This window comes from Mytilus galloprovincialis, chromosome 7 (genome assembly GCF_965363235.1).
Source record: "Mytilus galloprovincialis chromosome 7, xbMytGall1.hap1.1, whole genome shotgun sequence".
NCBI classification, from domain to species: Eukaryota; Metazoa; Mollusca; class Bivalvia; order Mytilida; family Mytilidae; genus Mytilus; species Mytilus galloprovincialis.
Window position 1 is genome coordinate 12,986,139 of NC_134844.1, and position 26,766 is coordinate 13,012,904.

General features: G+C 32.0%; 1 protein-coding gene across 4 annotated transcripts in view; it reads left to right on the top strand.

The window, feature by feature from the left end:
• Nucleotides 1–7,421: 7,421 nt before the first annotated feature.
• LOC143082340 (cytochrome P450 3A13-like) overlaps nucleotides 7,422–26,766 on the top strand; it is a 30,515-nt gene continuing 11,170 nt past the window's right edge. The window contains exons 1-5 of one of the 4 annotated variants that reach the window (XM_076257983.1): nucleotides 7,422–7,546; nucleotides 24,130–24,226; nucleotides 25,252–25,304; nucleotides 25,684–25,780; nucleotides 26,325–26,441. In XM_076257983.1, the coding sequence (XP_076114098.1) occupies nucleotides 7,488–7,546; nucleotides 24,130–24,226; nucleotides 25,252–25,304; nucleotides 25,684–25,780; nucleotides 26,325–26,441 (423 nt within the window). In that variant the 5' untranslated portion in view covers nucleotides 7,422–7,487. Of the gene's footprint in view, nucleotides 7,547–9,606; nucleotides 9,645–10,428; nucleotides 10,573–16,462; nucleotides 16,609–24,129; nucleotides 24,227–25,251; nucleotides 25,305–25,683; nucleotides 25,781–26,324; nucleotides 26,442–26,766 lie in introns of those variants that run through there. The other 3 variants (XM_076257984.1, XM_076257982.1, XM_076257981.1) reach the window with 3 other exon arrangements.

Sequence of the window (26,766 nt, forward strand, 5' to 3'; positions counted from 1 at the left end):
ATTGATGGCGATCCGATGGATACATCTGTTGTAGGGTTGTCACTGACTCAGACGTACATATATATTATATATATATACATATACTTTAACCGCCATATAACCGACTATCATATAAAAACTGCAATGTATGAACGTTACACAATTAGAGATGAACATTTCACAAATGCACGTTATCTGATCTACACAAGTATACACGATTGACGAACGCACGATACACGGTTAAGAATGAATGATTGATGAACGCACGATACACGGTTAAGAATGAATGTTTGATGAGCGCACGATACACGCACGATACACGATTAAGAATACACGATGCACGCACGTTACACGGAAAATACACGGAACGATGAATGATGAACGCACGATTGGTACACGCACGATACACGCACGATGCACGCACGCAACACGCACGATACACGATGAACGCACGGAATAATGGTCAGTTTGAATTTTAGAAGGTCTGTATAATTAATCAAACAACACTTGACAAAGTAGTTTGTACTCTTTTTAAATTACGCTAGTGATGACGTTCGGCTACTTTGGCACTAAGTATTACTTTTTTTTTTATCTTGTTTCACCGCTTCAAACGGAGGACAAGGCTGTCCTAATATTGAACCTTTTATTTGGCTTTCTGGTGTTAAAATCCCGTTAGCGTATAACCTAAATGATCGACACGTCGGACCAATGGGATGTTGGACCATTTAGGTGTCGGAATATTGCGATATCGGAATATTATAGCTTCATTTAAACTTGTAATCTCATCATTCTTATCGGTCAACTTATCCATACAAAGACAACTTCCTTGGCATGGGCATATATCAGTACAGTAGAGGTTTTGCTCAAAGCGGACACAAGATCTACTATATATACAGATTGAATTAAAAATTTGGAATGGACATGAGGGATTTGTCAAAGAGACACCAACTCGCTTAAAGGCAGGCAATGGCCAAAAACCACCAATGGGTCGTCAATGCAGCAAGAAACTCCCAAATCTGGAGGCGTTCTTCAGCTGGTCCCTACACAAAAATGTACTAGTTTGAAATGATAATGGACGTCATACTAAGCTTCGAAATATATTCAAGAAGTTAAAATAAAAGTTACACAAAACTAAGAAAGGACAGAAGCTCCTGACTTGGGACAGGCGCAAAATTGCAGCGGGGTTAAATATGTTTTTGGAAATCTCAACCCTCCCCCTATACCTATACCAATGCGTGAACAGATCAAATCTTGTAGAAAGTTGAATGACATCATACCGGGCCGATGTTGCCTTTTAGCAAACCAAAGTCATACGGAGATCTGTTATTGTTTCTGTAGTTAGGTCGACATTGTCTTGGATAAAATTTTAACCCCCAGAAGAAAAATAATGCCATGTAGAATGAATGCCCCATTTTTATTGTTTCTAATCTACTGATCAGTCAAACTTGTGGATAGTTGTCAAAGGTGTGTCCATAAATACGGTGCATTTGTAGTGATAAACCTAAATGAAAAAGAGTAAAAAATATATTTATAGATAATATACATTCTACTAAAGCCATACGTCTAAGAACTTTGTCAATAGGAATATCGTACGCTTTATTAACTGCCGCAGATGTGTCATCATCTAAAAGCTTAAGACAATACAGAAATGTTTTTAAAGCAGATGGCATAATTTCAATTGAATAATCCAGTGAAATGTTTTTAGATAATGGATAAGGTGATTGGATTACAACTGTACCCTATATCTGCTTCCGTAAAATACTAGTAGCTGCACAAAGTGCTTGCAAACCAGTTTCGCAGTCACTGCTTAGATCTTTAATTTTGACAGACCGTATATCACAGTCATTTTAAACGGGTAATTTTCCGTCATTACGGAATAAGACAAAATTATAGAGCTACTGTATACAATATTGGATGCACCTTGGCCTTGTTGAAGCTGTATACATGTAACTATAAATTGACCATGTTTTTTTAGTTTTTGTTGAAGCTGATCATATGTTGTGTAGTTTTCTCGGCGACGATCCTCGGGCAGAAATTAAGCCCGGTTCACTGATCAAGTAATTAAAGTTGTTAACCAGAATACTTCCTTGTGTACAGGCACGTCATCTTTAATCGTCGAAATGTTAGTAAAAGCTGTTTTATGTTCAGAACTAAATAGCTCTTTAATTTCTGATTTCAAATTTTGTAGCAAATATTTAGCGATGCAAGCTCGATGGTATAAAGATTTAATAGTAAAATTATCATGAGTTATTTTGTAAATCAGATCATAGTAGGAGATATATGTAGTAACACTCAAAACAGCTTGAGTTTGCTCCTCAGAGGATACCTTATGAAGTTGTGTAACTTGCTTAAAGGCTTTATACATTTGCAAAATATACAAACAGACAAATCAGAATGAGTTGTAGATCTACTGCCTTCGTTGATATATGAGAAGAGACTGGTCGGTTGAATTGGTACATGCAGTACAAAGTCTTTGTACAGACAAAACAGAAGATGATAGGTTGTGCTTACTTTTGAAATATTTATGGCAACTCTTATGATATTTTGTATTTTCAAATGGGATGTTTTCATTTTTTTCATATTCATCGACCAGTCTTCTATAAACTTTATCTTTTCGTGTTCCCACTGCGGCAATACAACTGTATCTTCATTTAAGTGTTTAACTACATAGTTGCTATGTAGTAAATACACGATAGACTATGCATCTGTGTCAATAAATGGATATTTTTTTGGCTTTTTAGCAAAGGAAGGGTTTCATTGTGAACTGGACGGGGGACTCGGAAGATTTTCTACAATTTTCCGATACGATTCCTTATTTAGAAAGGGGTAAATTCTACAGAACTCAAAAACTATGTTTTACTTTGATTTGATCTTTATTTCGGACGATTTTATATCTATTTAAGCTACACAGAAGTTATAGATAGAAATAGAGCCGTTTAAATATGATTTATCGTACTCTAAAAGCACTATTAAGTACACGGAAATCGACTAATATATTCAGTAAAAAACGATAACGAAATAGATAAGGGATTCCGGAAATTATAGTGATTTTACCCAACATCATAAAATTACAGAAATTCGTGATTTTAAGAAATGTTGAGATAAAGTCTGCATCTTCAATGAAAAAACGATAACTGACGAGTACTTTGGTGTGTTCTAAAACGGATAGAGAGCAAAAACATTTAATAAAAATTTAATTGTAGATCCGAAAAGGTCTGGATTATGAAAATTTTGGTACAAAATGTCAAATATTTAGAAGGAATGCAAAAGCATGCGGAGTTACAGTTATAAATATTGTTTTTCATTATTTTAAGAATCTAATTCACTTAATTATTCTGTCTAAAAGAAGAGATACGACTTATTTCCTTTGCTTGAAAAACATGTCGTAATTTTATAATTTTCAACTAATTTCTGAAATAAACGTCAATTTTACAAAAACTGCACCTTACGATTTTGTGACGACCGGGCAAAAATCAAAGTTTAATCATTATTCTTTCATTTAAAACAAAAATTAGCCGTGTGTTAGGTGGGTGCATTAAAGTCCTTAACTAGACGCCTTTTTCAAATATTACACTCGCCTATTATAAAGTGGTAATAAAATATCATCCATGATCACTAATAAATGAGTTATGAGTTAGTAAGCATACTACAAATTGTTTGGATAATGCCCATAAAATTTGTCACATTAAAATTATACATACTGTTTGACAATATAAGTCTACAACCATAACCACTCTGTGCTGGTATTTGAATGGATAAAATCCAGCATTTATTAGTTCTCAATAAAATTAAACATGATGGGACTATTACTTTATGCACTAGTACGTTAAAAATCCGACCGTTCAGTACAAATCATGGTTAATACATTTATCTTTGTTCTGGACCATATGAGTATTTTAGCCATACGCGTATGCATTAACGTTGCTGCTTAAGTTAAACATCCATCCATCTGACATCATCATCTTGTTATTACATGTACATGTAGTACGGTATGTTACTGTCTATTTCAGCAGTTTGATTAGATATACAAAATTGTTAAAGAAAAGTAATAATCTGTGTTTACTTTATCGTTTATTTTACAAGACAAAAACATTAAAAGGATTTAGAAAATTGCTACAATAGTGCAAACGTTTTATTTTTAATGAATTACAAAGGAGTAGGTCTGGTAAGTCCTCAAAATTCGGGTTCATCTGATGAAAAATTTTGTACACTTTTTAAACACGCAAGTGTCTACTTCAGTCTATTCAGTTCTACTTCAGTCTATTCAGTTCTACTTCAGTCTATTCAGTTCTACTTCAGTCTATTCAATTCTACTTCAGTCTATTCAGTCATACTTCAGTCTATTCAGTTAGTTTATGGAAAGATTTGAATTGATTTAGCCATTACAGACGCTCAAATTCAAGCTTAAATATGAAAAATCTATCAAACATGCCATTATATGTCAGATGATTTTTGTCAAAAATGAAAGTGGCAGCATCCGTGTTCATTCTTGACCTTCATATATGTTATTTAAAAAAAAAAAGAAGATGTGGTATGATTGCAAATGCGACAACTCTCCATAAGACACCAAACTGACACACAAATTAACAAGTATAGGTCACTGTACAGCCTTAAACAAAGCCCATACCGTAAAGTCAGCTATAAATGGCCCCAATATGTATTATCATTAACAGCCTTAAACAAAGCCCATACCGTAAGGTCAGCTATAAAAGACCCCAATATGTATTATCATCAAATATAACTTAGATTTAAATATTAAGAATGAACACAAATGCAACCACTTCCATTTCAGACAAATTAATCAAATGCTAAAATTTCAGTAATTTAGCATGACTTAATGATGCTAGTACGCGATAATGTGCATTGTATTGTCAAAAACAGCCCATATGTATATATATGTAACAGAAATCTTCTACTTTCAAATAATTTGTTAAAAGTTTACATTTTAACAATTTTGTATAACTGCTATATTTGTGGCCAAAAAGGGGTCTTACTGGGCCTACCTACTTCTTTCTACCTGAATCTTTCCAGTTACTCTTTCAATATTTCGTTTTGTTGTTTTGGGAAGAAAAGAGTGGTCTTAGTGGACACTACTGTAATCACTAGTCAGTCAAAACTGAGCTCGTGAGTTCCCTGATCGTGTTAATACACTCAACTCTACTCCTAATTGACTAGGGTTGTCAGTTTCCCTATCGAATGTCGGTGTTTTTCCGGGCAACCCGGCTTCCTCCATCCATAAGAATTCGCCGCCACGAAATAGACTAAAGTTGGCGCTTAAACGTAGCTTTTTAAAAAAACAACCAATCACTCATGTTTTTTTTAATTATCAACTTGTTTTGTTTTGTTATGTTACGGATTGGTTTTATTTATTATTTAGATAGAATTATGCTTTTCACTTTCTTAAGTGCAATGTTGAATGCTGTAGCCTAAGCTGGTTTGTTTTAATATGAATGATTCCAGTTTTCTTATACCATAGATATATGAAGATGTGGTGTGAGTGCCAATGAGACAACTCTCCATACAAATAACAATTTAAAAAGTAAACCATTATAGGTTAAAGTTAAACCAGTAAGTTTTAGTTAAAATAGTGAATATTGTTATAATTTTGTTTTTCATGCTTTGATTTCATCAAACGGAAACAAATGAAATGCAACTATTCACAAGAGTATAAATAAAGTGTATATAAGCACTGGTAGAGCGAATACTAACCATGACTTTATGTATTTTTATTTACACTTTAAATGAACGAATGATGTCAGTTCAAAAGGCTGACTCTGACTGTAGACTTACACTAACTTCAGTCGACAAAACAAAACAAAAATGACAATGTTTACAGGTTGCCAAAGAATTAAGATTACGTAATGATAAAGTTGACAAACTTTAAAAACATACAACAAGTACTTAAAAAGTAACAATAGACGTAAATTGAAATACGGATTTATTCATGTACTGAACAAGAACTGCTAAAATAGATATTGAAAAGTATAAACAATGTAATATATAAACATTAGCGAATTTAAAATAAAAAATATAAAAGTAGCATCAGTTAACATAATACCTAGTAGCGCTTTCACACAATTTCAGATTAAAAAAGTAACACGCACAGTTAACATTTAAGAATGTAAATCATAACGCATTGTCTGTTGTATTTAAAATAAAATTGTATGAAAACATTAAACAGAAATTTTAAATGATATTAGAAATCAGTCCGAATGTCCAAAACAAAAATTATACAATTTTGTACGTCTTTTCCATGGCCATGATCACACTTACTTGCTTAACATCCGTGTAATATTAGTAACACAGTGTGCAATTGTCCTAATACGAGAATTTATCGGGTCAATAAAATTCATATCGGGTGAGGCGAAGCCAAACCCGATATGAATTTTATTGACCCGATAAATTCCGTATTAGGACAATTGAACACTGTGTAACGAATTTATCCTGATTTTGTTATATTACATATTATTATATTCAAATTCAATGTTAGGACAATATCAATAAATATATTTTAGATGTTAAATAAAAAAATGTGAAAAATAAAAAATATTATGACTACAAAGCAACTCAATTGTTTTTTGTTTTTTTATTAGGTCAATGGTATAAGGGGGATAATTCCAATTGACGTAATAAATAAGGGAGATAATTCCAATTGACGTGATAAAAAATTGTACTGAAATTTATTAGGACAATATCAGCTAATCAAATTGCGAGAAATTACTCTAAATCAGGATAATAGTATTTGACATCTCCTAGCATGCCACCAACACCTGAAGTGACAATGGTAACACCGCGGGCCGTTATCATTTGTTTTAAACTTAACAGAAATTAAAGAAATGCTTATTTAAATGCAGTTTTCTGAAATAATTCATGACATTCCATTGATCTGCTTTGCAGGGGGTCTGTTAATAGTAATAACCGGTCATCAACTTAACGAAGTTATTCATTTCAGAATGCATGATAATTCACAAGAATATCTGTAGTAATTAACTAAACCTTATAGCACGCCTTTAAAAAAATGTAATATGGTGTTTTAATAGTTGATGAGGGTGGTCTTTAACGACCTTGACTATCCGTGAGGTTGGCATTACTAGTTTTTTAATAGATGTGAAAGTCGAAATCAGGAAAATCATCAATAGAATGTTAAGTTTTGATATTATTCTAACATAATTGTTACATATGTTACATGTTAGTATATATATGCTCTGATTTGGTTTATTTTCAACTTCCATATAGAATTGACGATGTTTTTTTCACGTTCAAACGTACTTTAAACGGATAGAGTTTAAGCTATCTTTTCCTTATCTAATCTATTATTGTTTATCAAGTTCTATTCTTAGTAATTCGACTCACTCAAACACTTCCTCATGTTTAGAACAGTTTATTGTCAAATATTGTCATCTACAAAAATCAAATTTCCGTATATAATCCTATTTCATCTTTATATCTCAACCCGTACTGTTATGTTAGATTTTGTATAATATAGACCTACCCTCTTTTTATTCATCATGGACCTATTTACTTCAACTATACTGCTTGGAATAAGTATTATTTGTGTTCTGTATTTGTAAGTACATATATCATATGGATACCTCTGGTATATCTATTGTTGGATCGTCCTGAATATGCGTGAAATATTTGCCACTGGACGTTAAGCAGCCAACAATCAATCAATCTATTGTTGGCTATCAGTTAATAAGTATATTATATTTGATATGATTACACATTTTGGAATGGAATGGATATATTATCCTAGCATAACCTCACACTGGAATTTTGTAGAGCAAGATTGTAAATTTTCAAGTGTGGAACTTTAGTACAACGTATTTGGCTTTAGTTTAAATTAACTAATTGTTTTACAGTCCCATTATAAATTAATTAACTAATTGTTTTACAGTCCCATTATAAATTATTCAGACAAAATCAAAACTGTTTTTCTTGGAAAGTTATTTGATTTAATGTTATCTGTATGTGGACAATATTTTAGGATTAACATTTACATTTGTTCTATTTAACCTACATATATACAAACGTTTTCATTCTTTTTATCTTAGTCTCTTATAATCGTTACTTTGGATATGATATTTTTTTTCAAAAAGCTTTAGAATACACCAGCAGAGGTAGTGTTGTACTTGTATAGAACAGACAAGTAGGGACATTATATATATATATATATACTTTAAAATAGTTATCAAAGGTACCAGGATTATAATTTAATACGCCAGATGCGCGTTTCGTCTACATAAGACTTTAAATTACTCGATCATTATCATTTCAACATTTCTTACATCCAATTTGACATTACTAACTTCCAACCTGACAATTTTCAGTTCAAACGTGACACTTCTCTATACCAACTTGCCAGGGACAAAATGTAAACATTGGAATGAGAAATGTCAAGTTAAAAGTGACGAATGTAAACAACTTGATGTCCCTTTCGGTCCTTCGTAGTTTTATCGTATAAGCCATTACTCATATGATTATTTAAAGCTGGCTACGACGTATACTACATTCGTTTCCAGGAAAGCAGTTGTACTAGTTTAATAGGAAATACTAAGAATATAAATGACACCATAAGTTTAAAATATGTACTCCATATTAATATTGGCAATGTGTTACTAGATATTTTAATAATTAGAACAACGTCTTTGTAATTGAATTCTTGATAAGATATTTTTAAACACTGGAATGAGAAGTTTAATATTACAAATAGGTCTAACTGGTTTACACAAATTAAATCATACGTTTTATATTATAAACTGGTATAATACTGTCCTAACAATACGCGATCCTGAAAATATATAGTAAAGCAAAACCTTTTGTACAGTTAAAGCGTTTTGTTCCCTTCATCTTGCGATGATGTATTGTCAGGACATTTTAGTTATTGAGTAGCAGATAACTATGTGTTTCGAACATACAGGCTGGCTTGTATTGACGGCGGATATTGGGGTTAGCTTTCCTAACACCCTGTATTCGAGCAGTTCTATCCAGAAGCGGATTGAAAAATTTGGTTGCTTATATAGGGAATCACTGAAGCGTGACTGGAGCGAACATCCTCTTAGGCAGTCAGTGGGCCCCCACTTGTGAAAATTTCTGGATCCGCCACTGCTATCTACATACAATGCATGTTCTCTTTCTAAGGTTTTAATGTTTTTTTCTTACTTTATGGTAATGTATGAAACTTTGAGAAAGATGTAGTCTTGTAATCCTTTATGTTATTTATATGTGGCAGTTGTATCTTTTCATTTTCTGTTGTACTTCTATGATTATAACATAACATTGGGACTTCCTGTTGAAAAAAACACTAACTTGTCTTCGGAAGTGAAAATAAAAAATGATAGATTTTCAGCCCTATACAAATCATACTTAGGATTGCTATTTTAGGTTGACACTTCATATTAAGGGGTTATTGGAGTGGATATTTTTAAGACGATTATAAACTACGTTGATTTCTTTTGGTTTAAACTAAATTTTAGAGGATAGTTCTTTGATTGTCGGATAAGTAAAAATAAAAATATTATAGTTTTGAACTTTAATACATCTTACTTCTTGTCTGATTTTACAAAGGAACATACTGTTGGTTCAAATATTATTTCGAATTATTGATTGACTTAACGTATTGAGAATCTTCATTTCATTCAAATGTTCAAAATATTATCTTGGGGGTAAGCGGAGAATTAATACATTATGTGTATAAAAATATAAATACTATTGTATTTAATGTTCAGAATAATGGAATTTAAAGGGTAGACTTTTTAATGTGAAGATACACGACTCCGGTTCGTTGGTGTAGGATACAGTTATGATAAAGTTTGGTTTTTATTTGTTTATGAGCTCACAATGACTTAAGGATGTTCGCTGATCTGTTTTAAAATAACAAACTTTAAAAGACTGTTATAAATTGATAGTCTTATATGAATAATATGGGACTTAAAAAAAGCTGAAAAAAGGAAGGGGCCGTGTCCATGTTTTTAAAACATAAGCCATCGAAAATTTGGCGGGAAATGATTATCTCTGAATTTTTAATCTATAATCTTAATATACATTGGCAACTTTTTTTCTTTCGACAACTATGAAAAAACATTTTAAAACTACAGTACTGTGTAACATAAGATAAAATTAGCGGTACTACATATCTATGACAGTAGCATCTGGTGTTAATAAGTTTCTATTTTTTAATAGAAGTGAAAGTATTAAGACACCATGATGGTATTTATATTGTGCAGTCCTCAGTTTTTTTAACGTTCGCGGTTTTATTTCCATTTCTAATTCTATTGAGGTTTCCTCCAAGAAAATCGTCCCACTAAAAAAAATACCTAGTAATTTATTTACCTTAATTGTCAATCTCGTGAAGCAATTATACCACCTTTAAAGTATATCTTATATATATGACATATAATTACGTGATTCAAACGCATTTAATTTTCAAACAATAGATGAGTAACCGTTAAACTAGATCGTGTGTATCGATAAAACGGGTATTTAAAGCTACACATTTTTTTGTATTCAGTTTGTTATTTTGTGAAACAAAATGGAAAGCATAATATCAACTGTCCTAATTGGAATTATAATCTTTCTCACCTTGTCTTACTTGTGAGTATAAATATTGGTGTAAAATAATCGTAAGAGTTCTACTATTCAACCTTTGTTCTCGGGGGGGCCACTTCAAACTTTTTTTGGTAGGGGTGAGCAGCTGAGACATCAAGTACCCCACCCTTTTCATATATTTTGTTAATAAAAAATATATACCTTGTCATATATTAATTAACAAAAAACAGACCTATAGATATATTTCAATATTTTCCCCGCTCATCATCTTGTTAAGAAGCAAAATAGTCGCAATAATAACACCTTCTTTTCCAATAAATTCGTCACATCTTAAACACTTTTTTCTGATTGCCCATTTTACATCTTTATGAAGATATTTCAATTCCAAAATACCATACATATAAAAGACGTTTGGTCAGATCATAGATGGTATTACATCTGTGGTCAGATAAATGTAATATCACCCAGAGTGTAACACCTTCACTGATTTTAACATGTTTAAATATCAATTAAAAACTGATAAAAAGTTTCATTGCCGTTCCCTCTTAAAGGACACTGTCACAATGGAATTTCTTTAAATAATTGTTATGTTTTATGTATACAAACCCTTGAATGTTAATTAGGTGCAAATGTCAAAATAGTTGGATTTATTGCATCTATCACTGGCATCAGTGGAAATACCACATCAGAATAAATAGAGTTTAATTGGTTTGACAAATAACTGATGCATTTACGACTGTGGTTTAACCGCATCAAGAATAAATACGGACATCTGATAAGTTTCAGATACTTATGATATAATCAAGCAAGTGATAATAGCAACCTATTGATATATTTAATCTGAATTTCTCACCCTTTTCATATATCATAGAGCATGAAAAAGTGACCTATTCCAGCGGCTCATCCCTACCACTAAATATATAGCAAGTGGCCCCCCCGAGCCTTTGTTTAATACCTGCTATTCATAATACTTTGTTTTGTTTTTGAAACCTCGTACAGAATTCCTTCCTGTTCGGTTATTGCTGAGTGGCCTGTTTTTATTTATCACTGATAAATCTTAGATACTGTGGTCAAACTCGTTTATCTGACCAAAAGAAAAATATTTAACGGAAAAACCATGCCGGAAATAAATCAAGTTGAACTTGCAAACAATGATTAATGCGTATACGTAGATACAGAGACTTTGTATACCAAGTTAGTATAGAAAGTCCCTGGTAGATAGTTTATATAATGCTGTGCAGTGTCAGAGTGATCTTTTGAAATATATTATTAGATGGTCCGGTTTTTAAATAGAGCTATCAAATGGCCATAAAATCATCACACTTGAATTTTTGCGGCATTAAATGACACAAAGTTTGTGCATTTTAAAAGTGGTATAGATTTAATCAAAAACACGCTTGTTGGTAAAACATCCTGTAAAAACCAGTTAAATTGTATAATTAACGGCAATTATTATCGCTATTCTATTTTAAACAAGCAGTCGACCGCAAACGTCGATGGGTGTAGCATACAATTTACGTATTACGCATTATAGAAGTAAAACGAGAGAATAGGTGAAATAACTTTGTGCTTCCTGATCAATTATTAGAACATTCGATATTCATCTGCTAGTCGGAATTCTCTTAAACTTTATTTCCATGCATTAACTTCGTCCTTTCCTATGCAAAACAAATGTGTAATTTACAGAAAGTTTCTGCTATTACTTGTATGTGATATTCTCGAGGTAAAGCCACCCCTTGTTTCTGATACATAACCCCTTCAGTTGATATATATATAATTGTTGTGGTAACCGTCTGCCCAAATAACTAGACTTTGGTTGTGATGTTTCGGGTTATGGTGAAGGTTGACGTCTGTTAAAACGTTTAAACCTGCTGCATTTGTTTGTACCTGTCTTGAGTCAGTGTTGATCAATGTGGTTCATAAGTGTTTCGTTTTTTATATAGGTTCTACTGATGTTTTTGATGCTTGAATGCTATGGTTTTACATTAGTCAGTTTGTGGGCTCTGTATAACTGTTCCATGTGAGCCAAGGCTCCGTGTTGAAGACCTATAATGGTTTATTTTTATAAATTGTGACTTAGATGGAGAGGTGTCTCATTGGCACTCATATCACATCATATATCTTTTTGACGGCATAACCTAAATTGTTTCAATACGTTTAAAATAAATTCAATGTCTTGATTTTTTGTTCTACATAGATATATATATATATATATATATATATATATATATATATATATATATATATATATATATATATATATATATATATATATATATATATATATATATAACTATTAAGATATCGTTCGTTCAACAATATACATCATAGTTTGGTTCTGTGTTTATAGCCTTATAGATTAAGCCTTATTTCACCAGATAACTACATGCACCCTGTTTGTTAGTTTAAACATTAAACCGATCTAAAACATATTTCGGTCCTCCCACGAATAAAACTATGACCCAAGTTAACTATATTACATACATAAGGTCGTTAGTTTTCTCGTTTGAATTGTTTTACATTGTCATTTCAGTGCCTTTATAACTGACTATGCGGTGTGGGCTTTGCTCATTGTTGAAGGCCTTACTGTGACCTATAGTCTGTGTCATTTGGGAATCTCGTGGAGAGTTGTCTCATTGGCAATCCTACCACATCGTCTTTTTTATATATACAATACAAGAAGGCATGCATAACGTTTTCGGGAATGGGGACATCATTGTCTTTAGTTCAGAATAAAAAAGAAAAGGACACAGACTGAATTAATTTACAAGAATGTATACCTTTCATATTGCTATAATGAACTTGTTCTAAAACTGAGGTTACAACCGTTCAGATTGTTTGTCTGTTAAAGCTTGATACTAGCAACTGTAATTTTAGTTATTCGGGAAACACAGATAGAGTCATTGACACGGAAATCGGTGGTGCACGTTAAACATTTTGATATGGAGATATTTCTTGTTTACTTTTAAAATTATAATATCTGTATAAATTACAACTTGGAAGTTAAATACAAGTAAACATATTTTGATAATTGAATATTGAGAATTATAGTATAAGTTGATATAAAATATCAGTACTAGAGATTGTATAACTAAAGTTTAACAGACAAGTATTAGTTTAGATTAGAGATCAGTATACAGTTATCAATGGAACTTCTGACGAATTGTGTCAAATCTTTTTGTTTTAGACCAAGTTAGTTGTATATGTTGCCTTGGTATTATCGCTTCATTTCTTATATTCATTTAACAAACGTAAGCTTTTGGTCAAAACAGAAATTACGAAAAAGAACGCCAAACTTGATGGTGTAAAAGTTTTATCCCCCCTTCTTTGTTAAGGAGCTGCGGTAAGATCTTTTATACCTTTCTCATGGACACATATTTTGAGATCGGCCTATTAAAAGATATTTAAATTTTGCTATACAAAGAATTAGTGACACATAAAAATGATATAAATATTTATATATTGATGTCATTATACATTGTGATAGTGTTGTATCTCCGTGATGAATTCTATAGCATGTCCCAAACTCAGAGAGGTTCTAAGTTAAATAAAGCCTTGAAGTATCATCAAAGAGATACACGAAACCTTCACCTGTATAATATTTGTGGATTGAACAATTTTACTACTTTTAAACATTTTTCATATTGCTTTGGTTGGCTCAGAATAAGTAATTTTATTTGTACTTTAAATATATGAAGATTAATATATTGGGTTTCGATTACTATTCTTTATATTCAACAAATACTCAGTTGCTTTCAAGATATGACAAATCATTTATAAAATTAAAATTAAAATAAATTGAATAATCATAATAATAATAAGCAAAAATAAATGTTTTGTTCTGTTCTGAAATCTGATAATTATCTAAGTGTCGATGGGCCATCACAGTTGGTTTTTAATTTCCTTTAAATATTCATTAATCTTAAAAGTCATTTTTTTAACTCAAGAAATTTGTTGTGTAATCTGTTGCTGGGTAATTATCTTTTCTGTGTTGTTGGATCCCTGTGACGTTGACGCATGTCTTTCACACCTCCTCCGTTCATATCAGTATGCTATTTCCCTTTTCAGCACTGTTCTGAGGTACTGCCTCAACAAAAATGCTAAGAAAAACAAACCTAAATATTTTGTCTATATTTTATGCTTATAGTAAAAGCGAAGATATGGCAGGTTACATGGTGTTGATTTCTTGGTTACCAGTTTATAAAAGCCAAACAGCAATGTTAACGGGCATGAAGTCTAGGTTACACGGGTCATGTGTAATGTCAAATATAAATCAAAGTACCAAAGTACTGAACATCGGATGACCGCAAGTTCTTGTGAATGGTCCGACAAGCACTTGTCTCGGAAAAAAATATCACATCTCTTTAAATCTAAAAGTGAGGTTAATGTACATTTTTTCTGAGACAAGTTCGTGCGTGGATGATAAATTAATGACGGAATTCCACCTCACCGTAATAGCTATTATATTGTAGTGATACAAATCAGTATACTCTGGTTTGATGCTATATATTATATAAGAAGTCCATTAGTAGTCACGGCTAGTAATGGACTTCTGAGTATATTAATATTTGTATATTACCGTAACATGTAAATATAATGTTCACACATGTGTATATAATTATATTCTGCTATATTATTAATAGTGCAGTGCAAGTGCATGGTCGACACTCTTCTGTAATAATTTGATTTTTCTAAATGATTGGATTTGAGTAGGCATTCATATTTTCCCGCAAAATATTTAATCTCTCACGTAGAGTTATCATCCCTTTAGAGATCACAAAGTTCGATAACTCTGCATGGGAGATGATGCAAACGTTCTTGAAATATACATATATTCTTCCGCATGCGTGTGCATAGATATTTATGATTTTTTTTTACCTTTATTTTAATATTAAAATCTTCTAAAAACATATTTGATGCATATTCATTGAAGAAATGAATTAATAAAAAGCGATAAGGAATGATATTTTGCACTCGATGATTTCCTCGTATTAATCATGTTTATAGATAGATTAAAAATCCAACACGAAAGTTAATAAATGGAAATCTAGGCATCAGCAATGCACCGAAATACCCTCACGGTCATCCGCTGTAAAAAAAAAAAAGAAGTGGTATGATTGCCAGTGAGACAACTCTCCACAAGAGACCTAACTTTTTTTAATTTTCATTTAAGTTCCTTAGTCTTTGTCAAAATAAAAAGAATGGGGCGAGTTATCATACGAAATACCACGTAATAATATAGGTTCGCAATTTTATGACAATATTACTGGACTTGAATGTGGCAAATCACACTATTGACAAGATTTGACGAAGTAATTCATTTCAAAACGATCAGAGGATTGGCCAAAATGATAAACATAAACAGTTATTTCAACTAATATTCACAAACTTTTTGTTACTGCATGTTATCATAGATAAAAAAAAATAATTAATAAACTTATACCAGTAGTCTCCTTATCACGAACATCTAAAATAATCAAGCGGCAAGAAACAATAAATACATTGACCGCAGCTTGTCAAGTTTTTTAGTATTTAATTGTATTGAATGTGTGTATCTGGAAGTTCCTGATCTTTTTTTTAATTATAAACCCGTAAAAAAGGTATCAAACCCGGATGGTTTAGGAAATTTGAAGCAGTCTTTTAATTTGTATTCCTCTATCTCCAACCTAGCCCGGTCTTTCTCTAATAAACAAATATAAACATAAACAATTGATGGTTGATGTTCGAGCTAGTTCAACAGGTGTCCACCGCCGGGCCAATATATATAAATTCACGTATCTCTTTATGAACAAGGAAGTAAAAAGGAAATAATGTTTGTTTTTTGTTAACCCATTAACAATAGATCGTGGATAACATCGGACTTATTATAATGAAACACGAGATCACATTTTTTTTTCAAGTATTTATTAAGATGATCGACAGATCAAAATTATGTGTATTAAGCTTAGCTTACTCAGGTGTGGCGAGCAAAACGGTTTAAAGGAAGACAAGTTTTCTTTGTAAATAGTTTGTATAAAAAATGGAATGTGTAACGTCGTTTATCTTGTTCGGGATTGTATTTACTCTTCTTTTAATCTTTATGTGAGTACTCATCTATACTTTTACAATTTGTTCTTTTGGAATATTTACTGTATAAAGAAATCCGCATACACCAATTTTATTTTTAAATCCATATGCAAATTCAAATACTAATTTCTATAGAAATTTCATAAAATTGATATCTGTGTCGGGAAACACATTGTAGTCGTTCTCGTGGTACATTTTTGAACATATGTAATATAATGTGTCAATGGCGGATCCGGGGGTCCCGGAGGTTTGACTCCCCTTTTTGTCGATCACAACATTTGAATGGGGGAATATTGTTGGCCTCCCTTTTTATCCTAGGTTCCCCCCTTTTTATTATTTCTGGATCCGCCTCTGCTGTGTACAATGTGTACCAATATAGTAACTGTTGTTGCTCATTATATATTGATGTTGATATTGATTGTACTTAAGGATCTTATATACTTAAGGTAGCACAATACAAAGATTTTATAACTCCAACTCCCAAGTTTTAAAATGCTGTAACTTTCTTAATAATGCTTGAAAATTTATAAAAGTGGTAGTTTTGGATAGCTAACAGATTACTCTTTCAAACAAATGCAATGTTAGTATTATGCAACAATTATGTAACCAATTATAATGTTAACTGTGTCTAAAATATTTTTCATCAAATTTCCACTTTCAAATGAAATTAGCTTCTGCATAGGCATCCCTAGAGGGTTGATTTTATTATATGTTGTCCCTATGGTCATTATCTACAAAAGGGTGTCTCAGATTTCAGATAGAATGTATAGAACAAATTTTACACCTAATTGAACATTATCTTCTTTTAGGTCGTTATGATGTTTACATTAATTAGTGATTTATGAGAGAATGGAATACAATAGGGACAATCTGAGACACCCTTTTGAAGCCCATGATGTGTTGATTAAGATTCCGTTAAAATTTTCTGTATAGTTAAAGAGATGATAGAGCTAAATTCATTCAAGTGAACTTACCCAGATTTTGCCACTAATTACATAATAATTGATTACATAATGATTGCATAATAAATATATTGCATTCATTTAAAAGATTAATCTTTTATCTACCTATATATACCTCTTTTATTATTTTCAATGCATTCATAAGAAAGTTACAGTATTTCAAAGGTTAGTGATTGGAAGTAAAAAAATCTTTGTATTGTGCTACCTTAAGAACTGTAACTTCCCAATCATTATGTTATAAAACATGTAAGATATGATACCAAACTATTTATTGACGAAAAACAGTTTTCTACTCAAATTGTAGTTTTTTTTAACGTAAAACTGTATCAAAAGGTGTGTATAAATAATCAACTATTTCTACATTTAATCTGTCAAATAATAAAAGATAAATTACAAAAGGTAGATTTTAATGAATTATTTACTAAATAGTGAGCTCAGGGCGCCATAAAAGATACAAGATAATTAGTAGAAGCCAATACGATTTTCGCTTCGTTTGTTTTAAACCGTTACCTAATCGTACAAGACACACAATCTTCAATTTCAATAACTATGGATTAAATATATACGAAATAAGTTTGTAAGGAACAAATTATCAGTCAACCCTGAGAATAATAGTAGTCTCAGGACAACCCTTTAAGAAAATAAAACAAACGACGTAAAAGAAAGTAAAGATCCATATACAGAATTCTGTTATTGAAAAGTACAGATTTATAACACTTGACCAATAATTATATATATGTTAAAAGAAGATTGACCCGTCTGTCTCGGTCTTTAAACTTTGCAGATGGTTTTGTGGCCCAAGAAGAGTACATCAACATGGACGTTAAAATGAAATTTGTGAAGGGAAACTACACTGTAGTACAATGTTTAATCTGAGCATCAGTAAATGACTTTAGATAAATATACCCTTATTCTAAAATAAACCCAGACTTCAAAATTCTACACAATGGTTCTCTCATACTACCAACCTTGCCCTGTGTTTGAATCTTATTGTCATCTTTTTAATCTTTTTCGAGCTAAATCTTCCTTTCAAAAAGAATAGTCTATCATTAATTTTATTATTTTCAATTCTCATTCAAAGGGGGTGTTTAACGACCTTGACCTCAACCAAAGCGGGTCTCGCAGTGTCTGGATATTAATAATGTCCTTGAAACTTATTTATAATCAATTCATTATCATATCCATAATCTATACTATGAAAGTGACATCAGACCATTTAATGTATTATACGTGAGATTAAGGGACGTGGTGCTGTCTGTGCAAGTAGTGTGATTTATAAAGACGTGAATAAATTAATCATTTAAAAAACACAAAGAAAATATAAAGAAAGGGTTAATAGCAAACATAATTGTGAAGTAAACATTGTATGACTGTAAATCTAAAATAAAACTGAATGTCTTCAGCTGTACGTAGGTTTAGAATATAATAATATGACTGAATGAAATACCTGCAAAAAAAGGGGGGTGTATAACGCGATGGAACTATAGTTAGACAGACACTGCGCTGATATGATATTCTAACCGGGTCCTCAGATAAGACCTTATGGGTTATCAATTGGGTTTTTTCTATTGATTTCTTTGAATTCATTATCATCCTTACTAAACATTATAATTAGAAATCTAAATGACGAACAAGGGTTAGGGAAACGCGAACAAAGTATTACAAATGAAGATTTTTAACATTCACAATCATTGAACAGAACGGCATGTAGGTAGCACATGTCAACATAGACGATGCTTTTTGCTGGTACTGTGCATAAAAAAAATGGTGTTAAATTAAGAAAATCCCTGAAACAACACAATATTTTCAATGTGTATTCTCTATGACACAATGTTTCAATGTGTATTCTCTATGACACAATGTTTCAATGTGTATTCTCTATGACACAATGTTTCAATGTGTATTCTCTATGACAATGTTTCAATGTAGCATATATATTCCTCTAAGAAAACATTTGAAATTTGAAAATATATTCAATGTATGTTAGAAAGTTATACAATGTATGAAATAACGTACTTTGAGCTTAAAGATTCATGTCCTTCATATGTTAAAGATAGGTATCATTTTGTCAAGTGATAGACAAAAAAGAGAGTGCCAATGAGACAACTATCCATGCAAGTCACAATTTGGTATGATTATGTATGATTTGGTTAGAATATTATATGGAACCGCGCTACAGTGTTGAATAACCAATGATGTTATGAATAGTCTCCTTTAGATGTATTATATTTGCTACTCATTAACATAGATACATGTATGTCATGTACATGCAGTTGCTAAATCTGATATCTGATTAATTTGATCTGATATCCACTAAATTATTATTCACAAGTTCTTAAATCTGGCAGTGTAAAGAAATGTTTGTCTTTTATTTCAAACAGAAGAATAAGGACATTTAGATAAACATTAATTTACCAGGGGCAAGCTTGTGCATTAACCTTGACATTATTTTGATTTTTGCTATATATTTATACCTTATCTAGACATATTAAGAGACCGTATAATTTGGATGGTTAAACGTTTTTATTCACCAATATTGATTACGAGATAATCTTTTCAATGGAATTGAGTAGATGCGTAAGATAAAAACAATATTCAGACCTCCTCTTGCGTGCACGTATGGACAAATTCTAAGAACAACAACACAGTTACATCGTATAGTATATTGACTCGAATTTACAACTAACATGCATGTATATGTCATTGTGTGAACCAAAGACATTTAAAACATGTTTAACCTCTTTAAGAATAGAAAATGAAGTGAACTATCATATTGTATTTCATATTTTATTTGCATTTATCACAAGTTTATATAAATTAAAAATCTCCTGTCAAAATATAGATACAAGAAAAGTAAATCTTTAAATTCAAATTACGTATTGTAGTGAAATTCATATTGCCAGTCTAAATATAAGATGAGAATGTTATCTTAAGATTGATCTCGGATAGAATAGGACGCCTTTACATTTACAATACAAAGACATATATAATGAACCTTTAAGTTATCTATACACGAGTACATGGAAAATTAAAAAAAGCGAAAAATAACATTTTAATACGATTGTCTGTTTGGAGCAGTTGTAGGCGTGAACCAATCTAGCTATGCGTATTTTCCAGTTTTTTTGTCTGCGTTGTTTCAGTTTACCAAACATACTCGGTAAAAAACGGTTGAAAAGCTCAGCGTTCCCGTTATCCATAGAATGGTATGATGTAGTACGTGATTTCTCCACCATGCCAGTGAGAATTTCAATTGTCTTACATTCAAGGTTGGCATGCCACTTTGTGTCTGTGAATCCGTTTTAGCGAGCAGTAATGTACTACGAAGTGGTTAGAAAGGGCTTCTCCGTTAGTCTTTGCTGTCTGATTCTTCGTAGGGACTGCCAAAGTATACCGGGTAAAGTGATTGTATCTAAAGCCCAGTAGTCAGCACTTTTTGTGCTGACATGAATTGTCATTGATATGGTTATATTTATAGTCCTGGTATCTATGATGAGTTTATTTGTAAGGACAAGAAACTTCTCAAAGCTGTTTGATTCTTCGTAGAAACTGTCAAGGCATACCGGTTTAAAACATTATTAATGACATGAACCTTCTCAAAGCTGTCTGATTCTTCGTAGGAATTACAAAGGCATACCGGGTAAAGTAAAGAATGATGATAGCTCACCCATATGTTTGATATTGCATACTTTACATGTCTGCCCCGAGTCTATCTGTTGGTTGCTGTCTGTCACGTTTGTTTTGGGGTTATTATTTTTCCATAAATCAAGCCGTTTGCTTTCTTATTTTGAAAATTATAAATGTTGTAAAGTTTATGGACTTTGGGGCTCATAATTGGAAATAAAATATCTTCTTCTTCGGTATTTTTTTTCATAAATCAAGCTGTTTGGTTTCTTGTAATCAATCATACTGTGGTATAGCTCATTATGGTGTTTGCGTTAAACTTTCCTCCTTGCTGAAGGTGCACGTTGATCTTATTTTGCCAACATTTTTACCCTTTTTGGTGGATAGTTCTTTCGATGGCAATAATACCACATCTTCTAATTTTATACTGATAAATATTATCAATTCACATTACACAAATGTTTCAGCCTGAGAACAAGGAGATTATAAATGAAGGACGCCTGACGTTCATGCTACACATACTAATATTTCAATACGAATATACTTAATTCTGTATTTTGTCTAGTCATGTAAGGATCCTATACACTGTGGGTGATAAAAATAATTATTATTTCTTACTCGTAATAAATATATACAACTAGCCCAATGCTTCAAAAACCGTGGACTTCAGCTACTGTCATAAAGGAAAAGAATTAAATTAAAGTGAGATTAAACATAAATAGAGAAATCATACAATAAAATCATTCACTGGTTTATGTTGAAGTATTTATTGGGATTTTAATGATATCAGCTATTTTAAGAATTTAGAATTCTAAATAAAAATTAAGTAAGCACTATATTTTCACATGGTGATTTTGTATATCCTACATGAGTGATCCTGAGGTTTTAAATATTTTTTATATACATTCCTTCCCTGATTTAAGTAGAAGGATGTTATTTTAACCATATTGTATTGTCAATTAATTACAAGATGACATTCTACAAAACAAAAAGAAACATTCATCACATTAGACAATATATGACAGTCAATTTGATTTAGATATGTGCTATTGAGAAAAAAGTCCAAACATAGCACAATTCGAGTGTTATGTAACTTACAGGTAATTTCCTTTCTTCGGAAGAAAAGTCTTTAAAAATGTTCAGATTCAGACAAACCGCTTTATTGAAATTATGCAATGTTGTACTGCTATTCTTTATAACATACAGTTGGTATCAAAATCACATCAGAAAATCCCAAAGGGATACTGTTGCTGTTCAGCTCTACACACAGATCAGATTAATGATTTCTGTTGTAGGAACCGAGAAACCAAACACTTACGAAAAGTTGTCAGCGTTCTTGAAACATTTTCCACATTCATATTTTAAAACAAGAATCTGTGAGATTGTGTCTGGACAGGTCGCCTTGCAAACTACGTTTAGTGCAGACAATTAGCTGTGTCTCCTCGTTTTCCTTACCTTAACCTTAATTCTCTCCAGAAGTCGCCAGAAGTCGCATAAGTCCTCCACGCTGCTTTTCCACCCTTTTTTTTATCTTTTGCCGCTGTTCTGGCTACGTTCCAACTTGTCCATCCTTGTTGGTTCCTTTCTCTCTCTGTTGTTATTGTCCATGTAGTTTTTGGCCTTCCTCTAGTTCTTTTCCCTTCAGGTGCCCATTGTAGAGCTACATAGCTGTTGTTGTCTCTTTCTAGTCTTAATGTATGTCCTATCCATGTCCACCGTCTCCTTCTGATTTCACAACTGATGTTTCTGGTGTTAGCTATTTCGTTTATTGTTTTGTTCGATGTTTTACTTTGCCATCTTATTTTTAGGATCTTTCTTAGGCATTGGTGTTCTACGGTATTTAGTTTCTTCTCTTCAATGTTTGTTAGTTTCCATGTTTCGCATCCATACAATAATACAGGTCTAACTAATGATTTATATAGGTGTATTTTTGTTTTTCGGCCAATTCCTCTTGCATACCATATATTTCTTAGGCGATGGAATGTCCCTCTTGCTTTCTGTATTCTGTTTTTGATGTCACAACTGCCTCCTCCCCTTTTGTCCATGTCTGCTCCCAGGTATGTGAACTTGTCTACATCTTCTACTTTCTGGTCGTATAACGTTATCAACTCTTTATTCTTTGTTTGCTTGGATCTCAGAGTTTTACACTTTTTTGGGTTAAGTTTCATTCCAACTCTTTCAGCTTCAGTTGTTAATTTCTGTGTTTTTTCATCAAGGTCGCTAAATTTTGAGGAAAGAAGTGCGATGTCGTCAGCAAAGTCAAGATCTTCTAGAACAGTATTAAAGTTCCATCGTATCCCTCTGGCTTTGTCTGCAGTTGTTTTCCGCATGATCCAGTCTATGACTAGAAGGAAAAGAAAACCTGACATTACGCATCCCTGTTTCACTCCTGATTTTATCTCAAACCATTCTGATGTTTCTCCCTGATCGATGACAGAACACTTAAATCCTTTATATATCTCCTTTATGGTCTCCTCGTCTTAAACGAACAATATTTTATCTTTAAATTCTTGTTTAGTGACTTGGTATTAAAAAAACAGTCGGTATTCCAACGGGCACTGGTTGTGCACTCTACTAGTCGACTCATTTCTAGGTGGTTTTTTTTACAATATCCTTCCACAACAGAAGAATATAGAACAGTACCAAGGTCTAAAGTGTCACCGACATATAAAACAATGATACCCTTTCTCTAAATAACTCACTTTAGGGAATGCTTCCATCTCATATTCATGCGAATTTGATATCAATGAAAAGTAGAAAAACGCCTGTCATTTTCGAATTCTTTCCGTCTGTGTTGGTTTACTACTTGGTACTGTAAGTTTTAAACATCGACAAACTATGTTGTCTGTCATTTGATTTGAAAACTCTAGTACTAATCGATTGTTCATTGATTTACATATGTGTTGTTTTACGTGTTTAATGGTTTCTTTGAATGTTTGTTTCTTTTTTCCAGATATATGAAGAAAGCTCATAGTTTTTTCCAACGACTTGGTATTTCGGGTCCTCAACCTGCACCCTTTTTTGGAATCTTCCCAGAATATAAGAAAAAGGTAAGAATAAACAATGAAAAATGTTAAGATCTATTTCTGTTTTGAGTTGAAAGACAACTTATAGAGCTAAACACCAACCCTCGAAAACGTTAATGGAAATTAAACACGAACTGAGATGGTACAGACGAAACAATATACATTGCATATATATTCCAATGAAAACTAACGCTTAGGCAATACGAACTCCTAATCGACCACTAATTACTTACAAATTGAAACAGAAACACTGTATTTATAATCTTAACGCAAGGCCACTGAATTCTAACTCATTGATGATAATTATTAGATATCTGAACAATGAGAAATAAAGCTGGTTTTATACAAATTAGATATTAGGCCACTGAATACCTACGCATTGATGATACTTTCTAGATATCTGACCAACGAGAACGTATATGACCTACAGTGGTTTACTTTTTACAGTTTGTGACTTGAATGGGGATTTGTCTCATTGACACTCAATCAACATCTTCTTATATCTAAAAAGTCGATGTTGTAACATTAGCTATTAGGCCACTGAGTACTAACAAATACTAACGCATTGATGATACTAACTACATATCAGTCTAACTAATGAAAACTAAAGCTGATGTTATACAAACTAGATATTAGGTCACTTAAACCTAAGGCATTGTAATAATAATCAAACAGATCATGATATTTTGTTTTTAAATCCGAAGATGTCTTTTCGCTGGATAGATATGTCATACCTTTACAATTCAGTAGAACATCAATCATGTTAATAGAATTTATCATGGTCTAGTATTTCTATTGGGTGAATAAGTCGTTATATATTACGTGACATTAAGCCATTTCTTATAAACTTGAAACTTGAATCTTTTGTTTCGCAAAGTCCCCAACAAGGGTTGTTGAATACAAACAAATAACACACACATGACAAAGCAATGTATAATGCATGGAAGCAATGTCAGAAGCATTTCATGCAAGGGAATAACATACTTTTATTTGATAACTAAAGATCATAGTTAGATACATTATAACTGTTTTTGTTTTTTATTTGACAGGGTATTACAGAGTTAGATTTAGAACTGATAAATAAGTACGGCAATGTTGTTGGGTAGGTATTTTATTCTGATATAAGAAGATGTGGTACGATTGCCAATGAGACAACTCTTCACATGAGACCAAATGACACGGAAACAAACATCCATAGGTCACTGTACGGCCTCCAATAATGAGCAAAACCCACACTTGCTTTTAGGGATTGAAATAAATCAAGGGAATCATGATAATATTTCTATTGGTTTATTTGATACAAAGTTTGACAGTACTTTTGTTTTATTATTATTTACTACATAAATTTAACTTATAGAAATAGTCAAATATCTAGCATTAAAACATGAACATTAATAGATATAAAACGGATATAAGTTTAACAGAATGATAATTATACCATATGATATATTTAGAATACATTATTCATATATTATGTTTAGGATTTACCATGGACATAAGCCTGTAGTACTGGTAGCTGATCCTGAGATGATTCAAGATATATGCATAACAAAATTCAATAAGTTCAAAAATAGGAAGGTATGTCGACCAAATATCTACAGTATATATACAGGATTAAAACTATCAAGGTTACTGTTTTTTTCTCTAAAAGCAGGTTGTCCATTCATGTCATGCAAATTTGAACATGTAAGAATATAAATTGGTTTTAGTACCAACAATTTCTTTGAGAAAACCCGTTACCTGGTGTACTGGAGACCGAATGTAGAACCGATTACATATTACACATAAGCACCTCCTGAGATTAGTCATAACTATATAAAGCATATATATATGGTCATTTGTGCCATGGCATTTTAAATTATAACACAAGTTGTAATATCAAAATTTCCTATCAAAATATATGCCCAAATCATAAGATTTACTACAAAACTTTCGAGCATGATTTTTGTACTCAGACTCAGGAATCTACCAATCAAAATAACGGATTGGGTGTTGATTAAGTTAAGTTTTATGACCGAGAGCCCAGGATTCAAAGTGTGAAATAAATCAGTTACAATAAGTATGATACACAAGCCAAGTGGACCGAAATAAGATATATTTTGACTCGTGTTTTGTCTTGCAGGTAAATTTAGATCTAGGACCTTTATTAAGGAAAACAGTGGCACTGTCTGATAATGGCCAATGGACGTTTTTACGGGAACATATATCAGAAGTGTTTAAACCAAATTATTTGGAGCAGGTAATACATTTCTATCATTATCATTTCATTTCATTTTAATTAAAAATTTGTAATGTATTTACTAATAACTAATTTTATCATTTTCTCTGAATGTTCTTAAATACCGGCCAGTTTTACGGTAGAGCACAACTTTGGTGTCATTAGTTTGTTGCCCTGGTATTATGCTACCTTCCTGCAGCTATTTATTTGGGATCGCTCAAATAGTTTGTCCACAATCTATCTAAACGAAGCGACCGAAAAGATTGTCATAGTTTCTCGGGAGTGTGCTCAATGCCGAAAGTTGTTACAACAAAGTTTTACGACAGAGCACAACTTTCGTGTCATT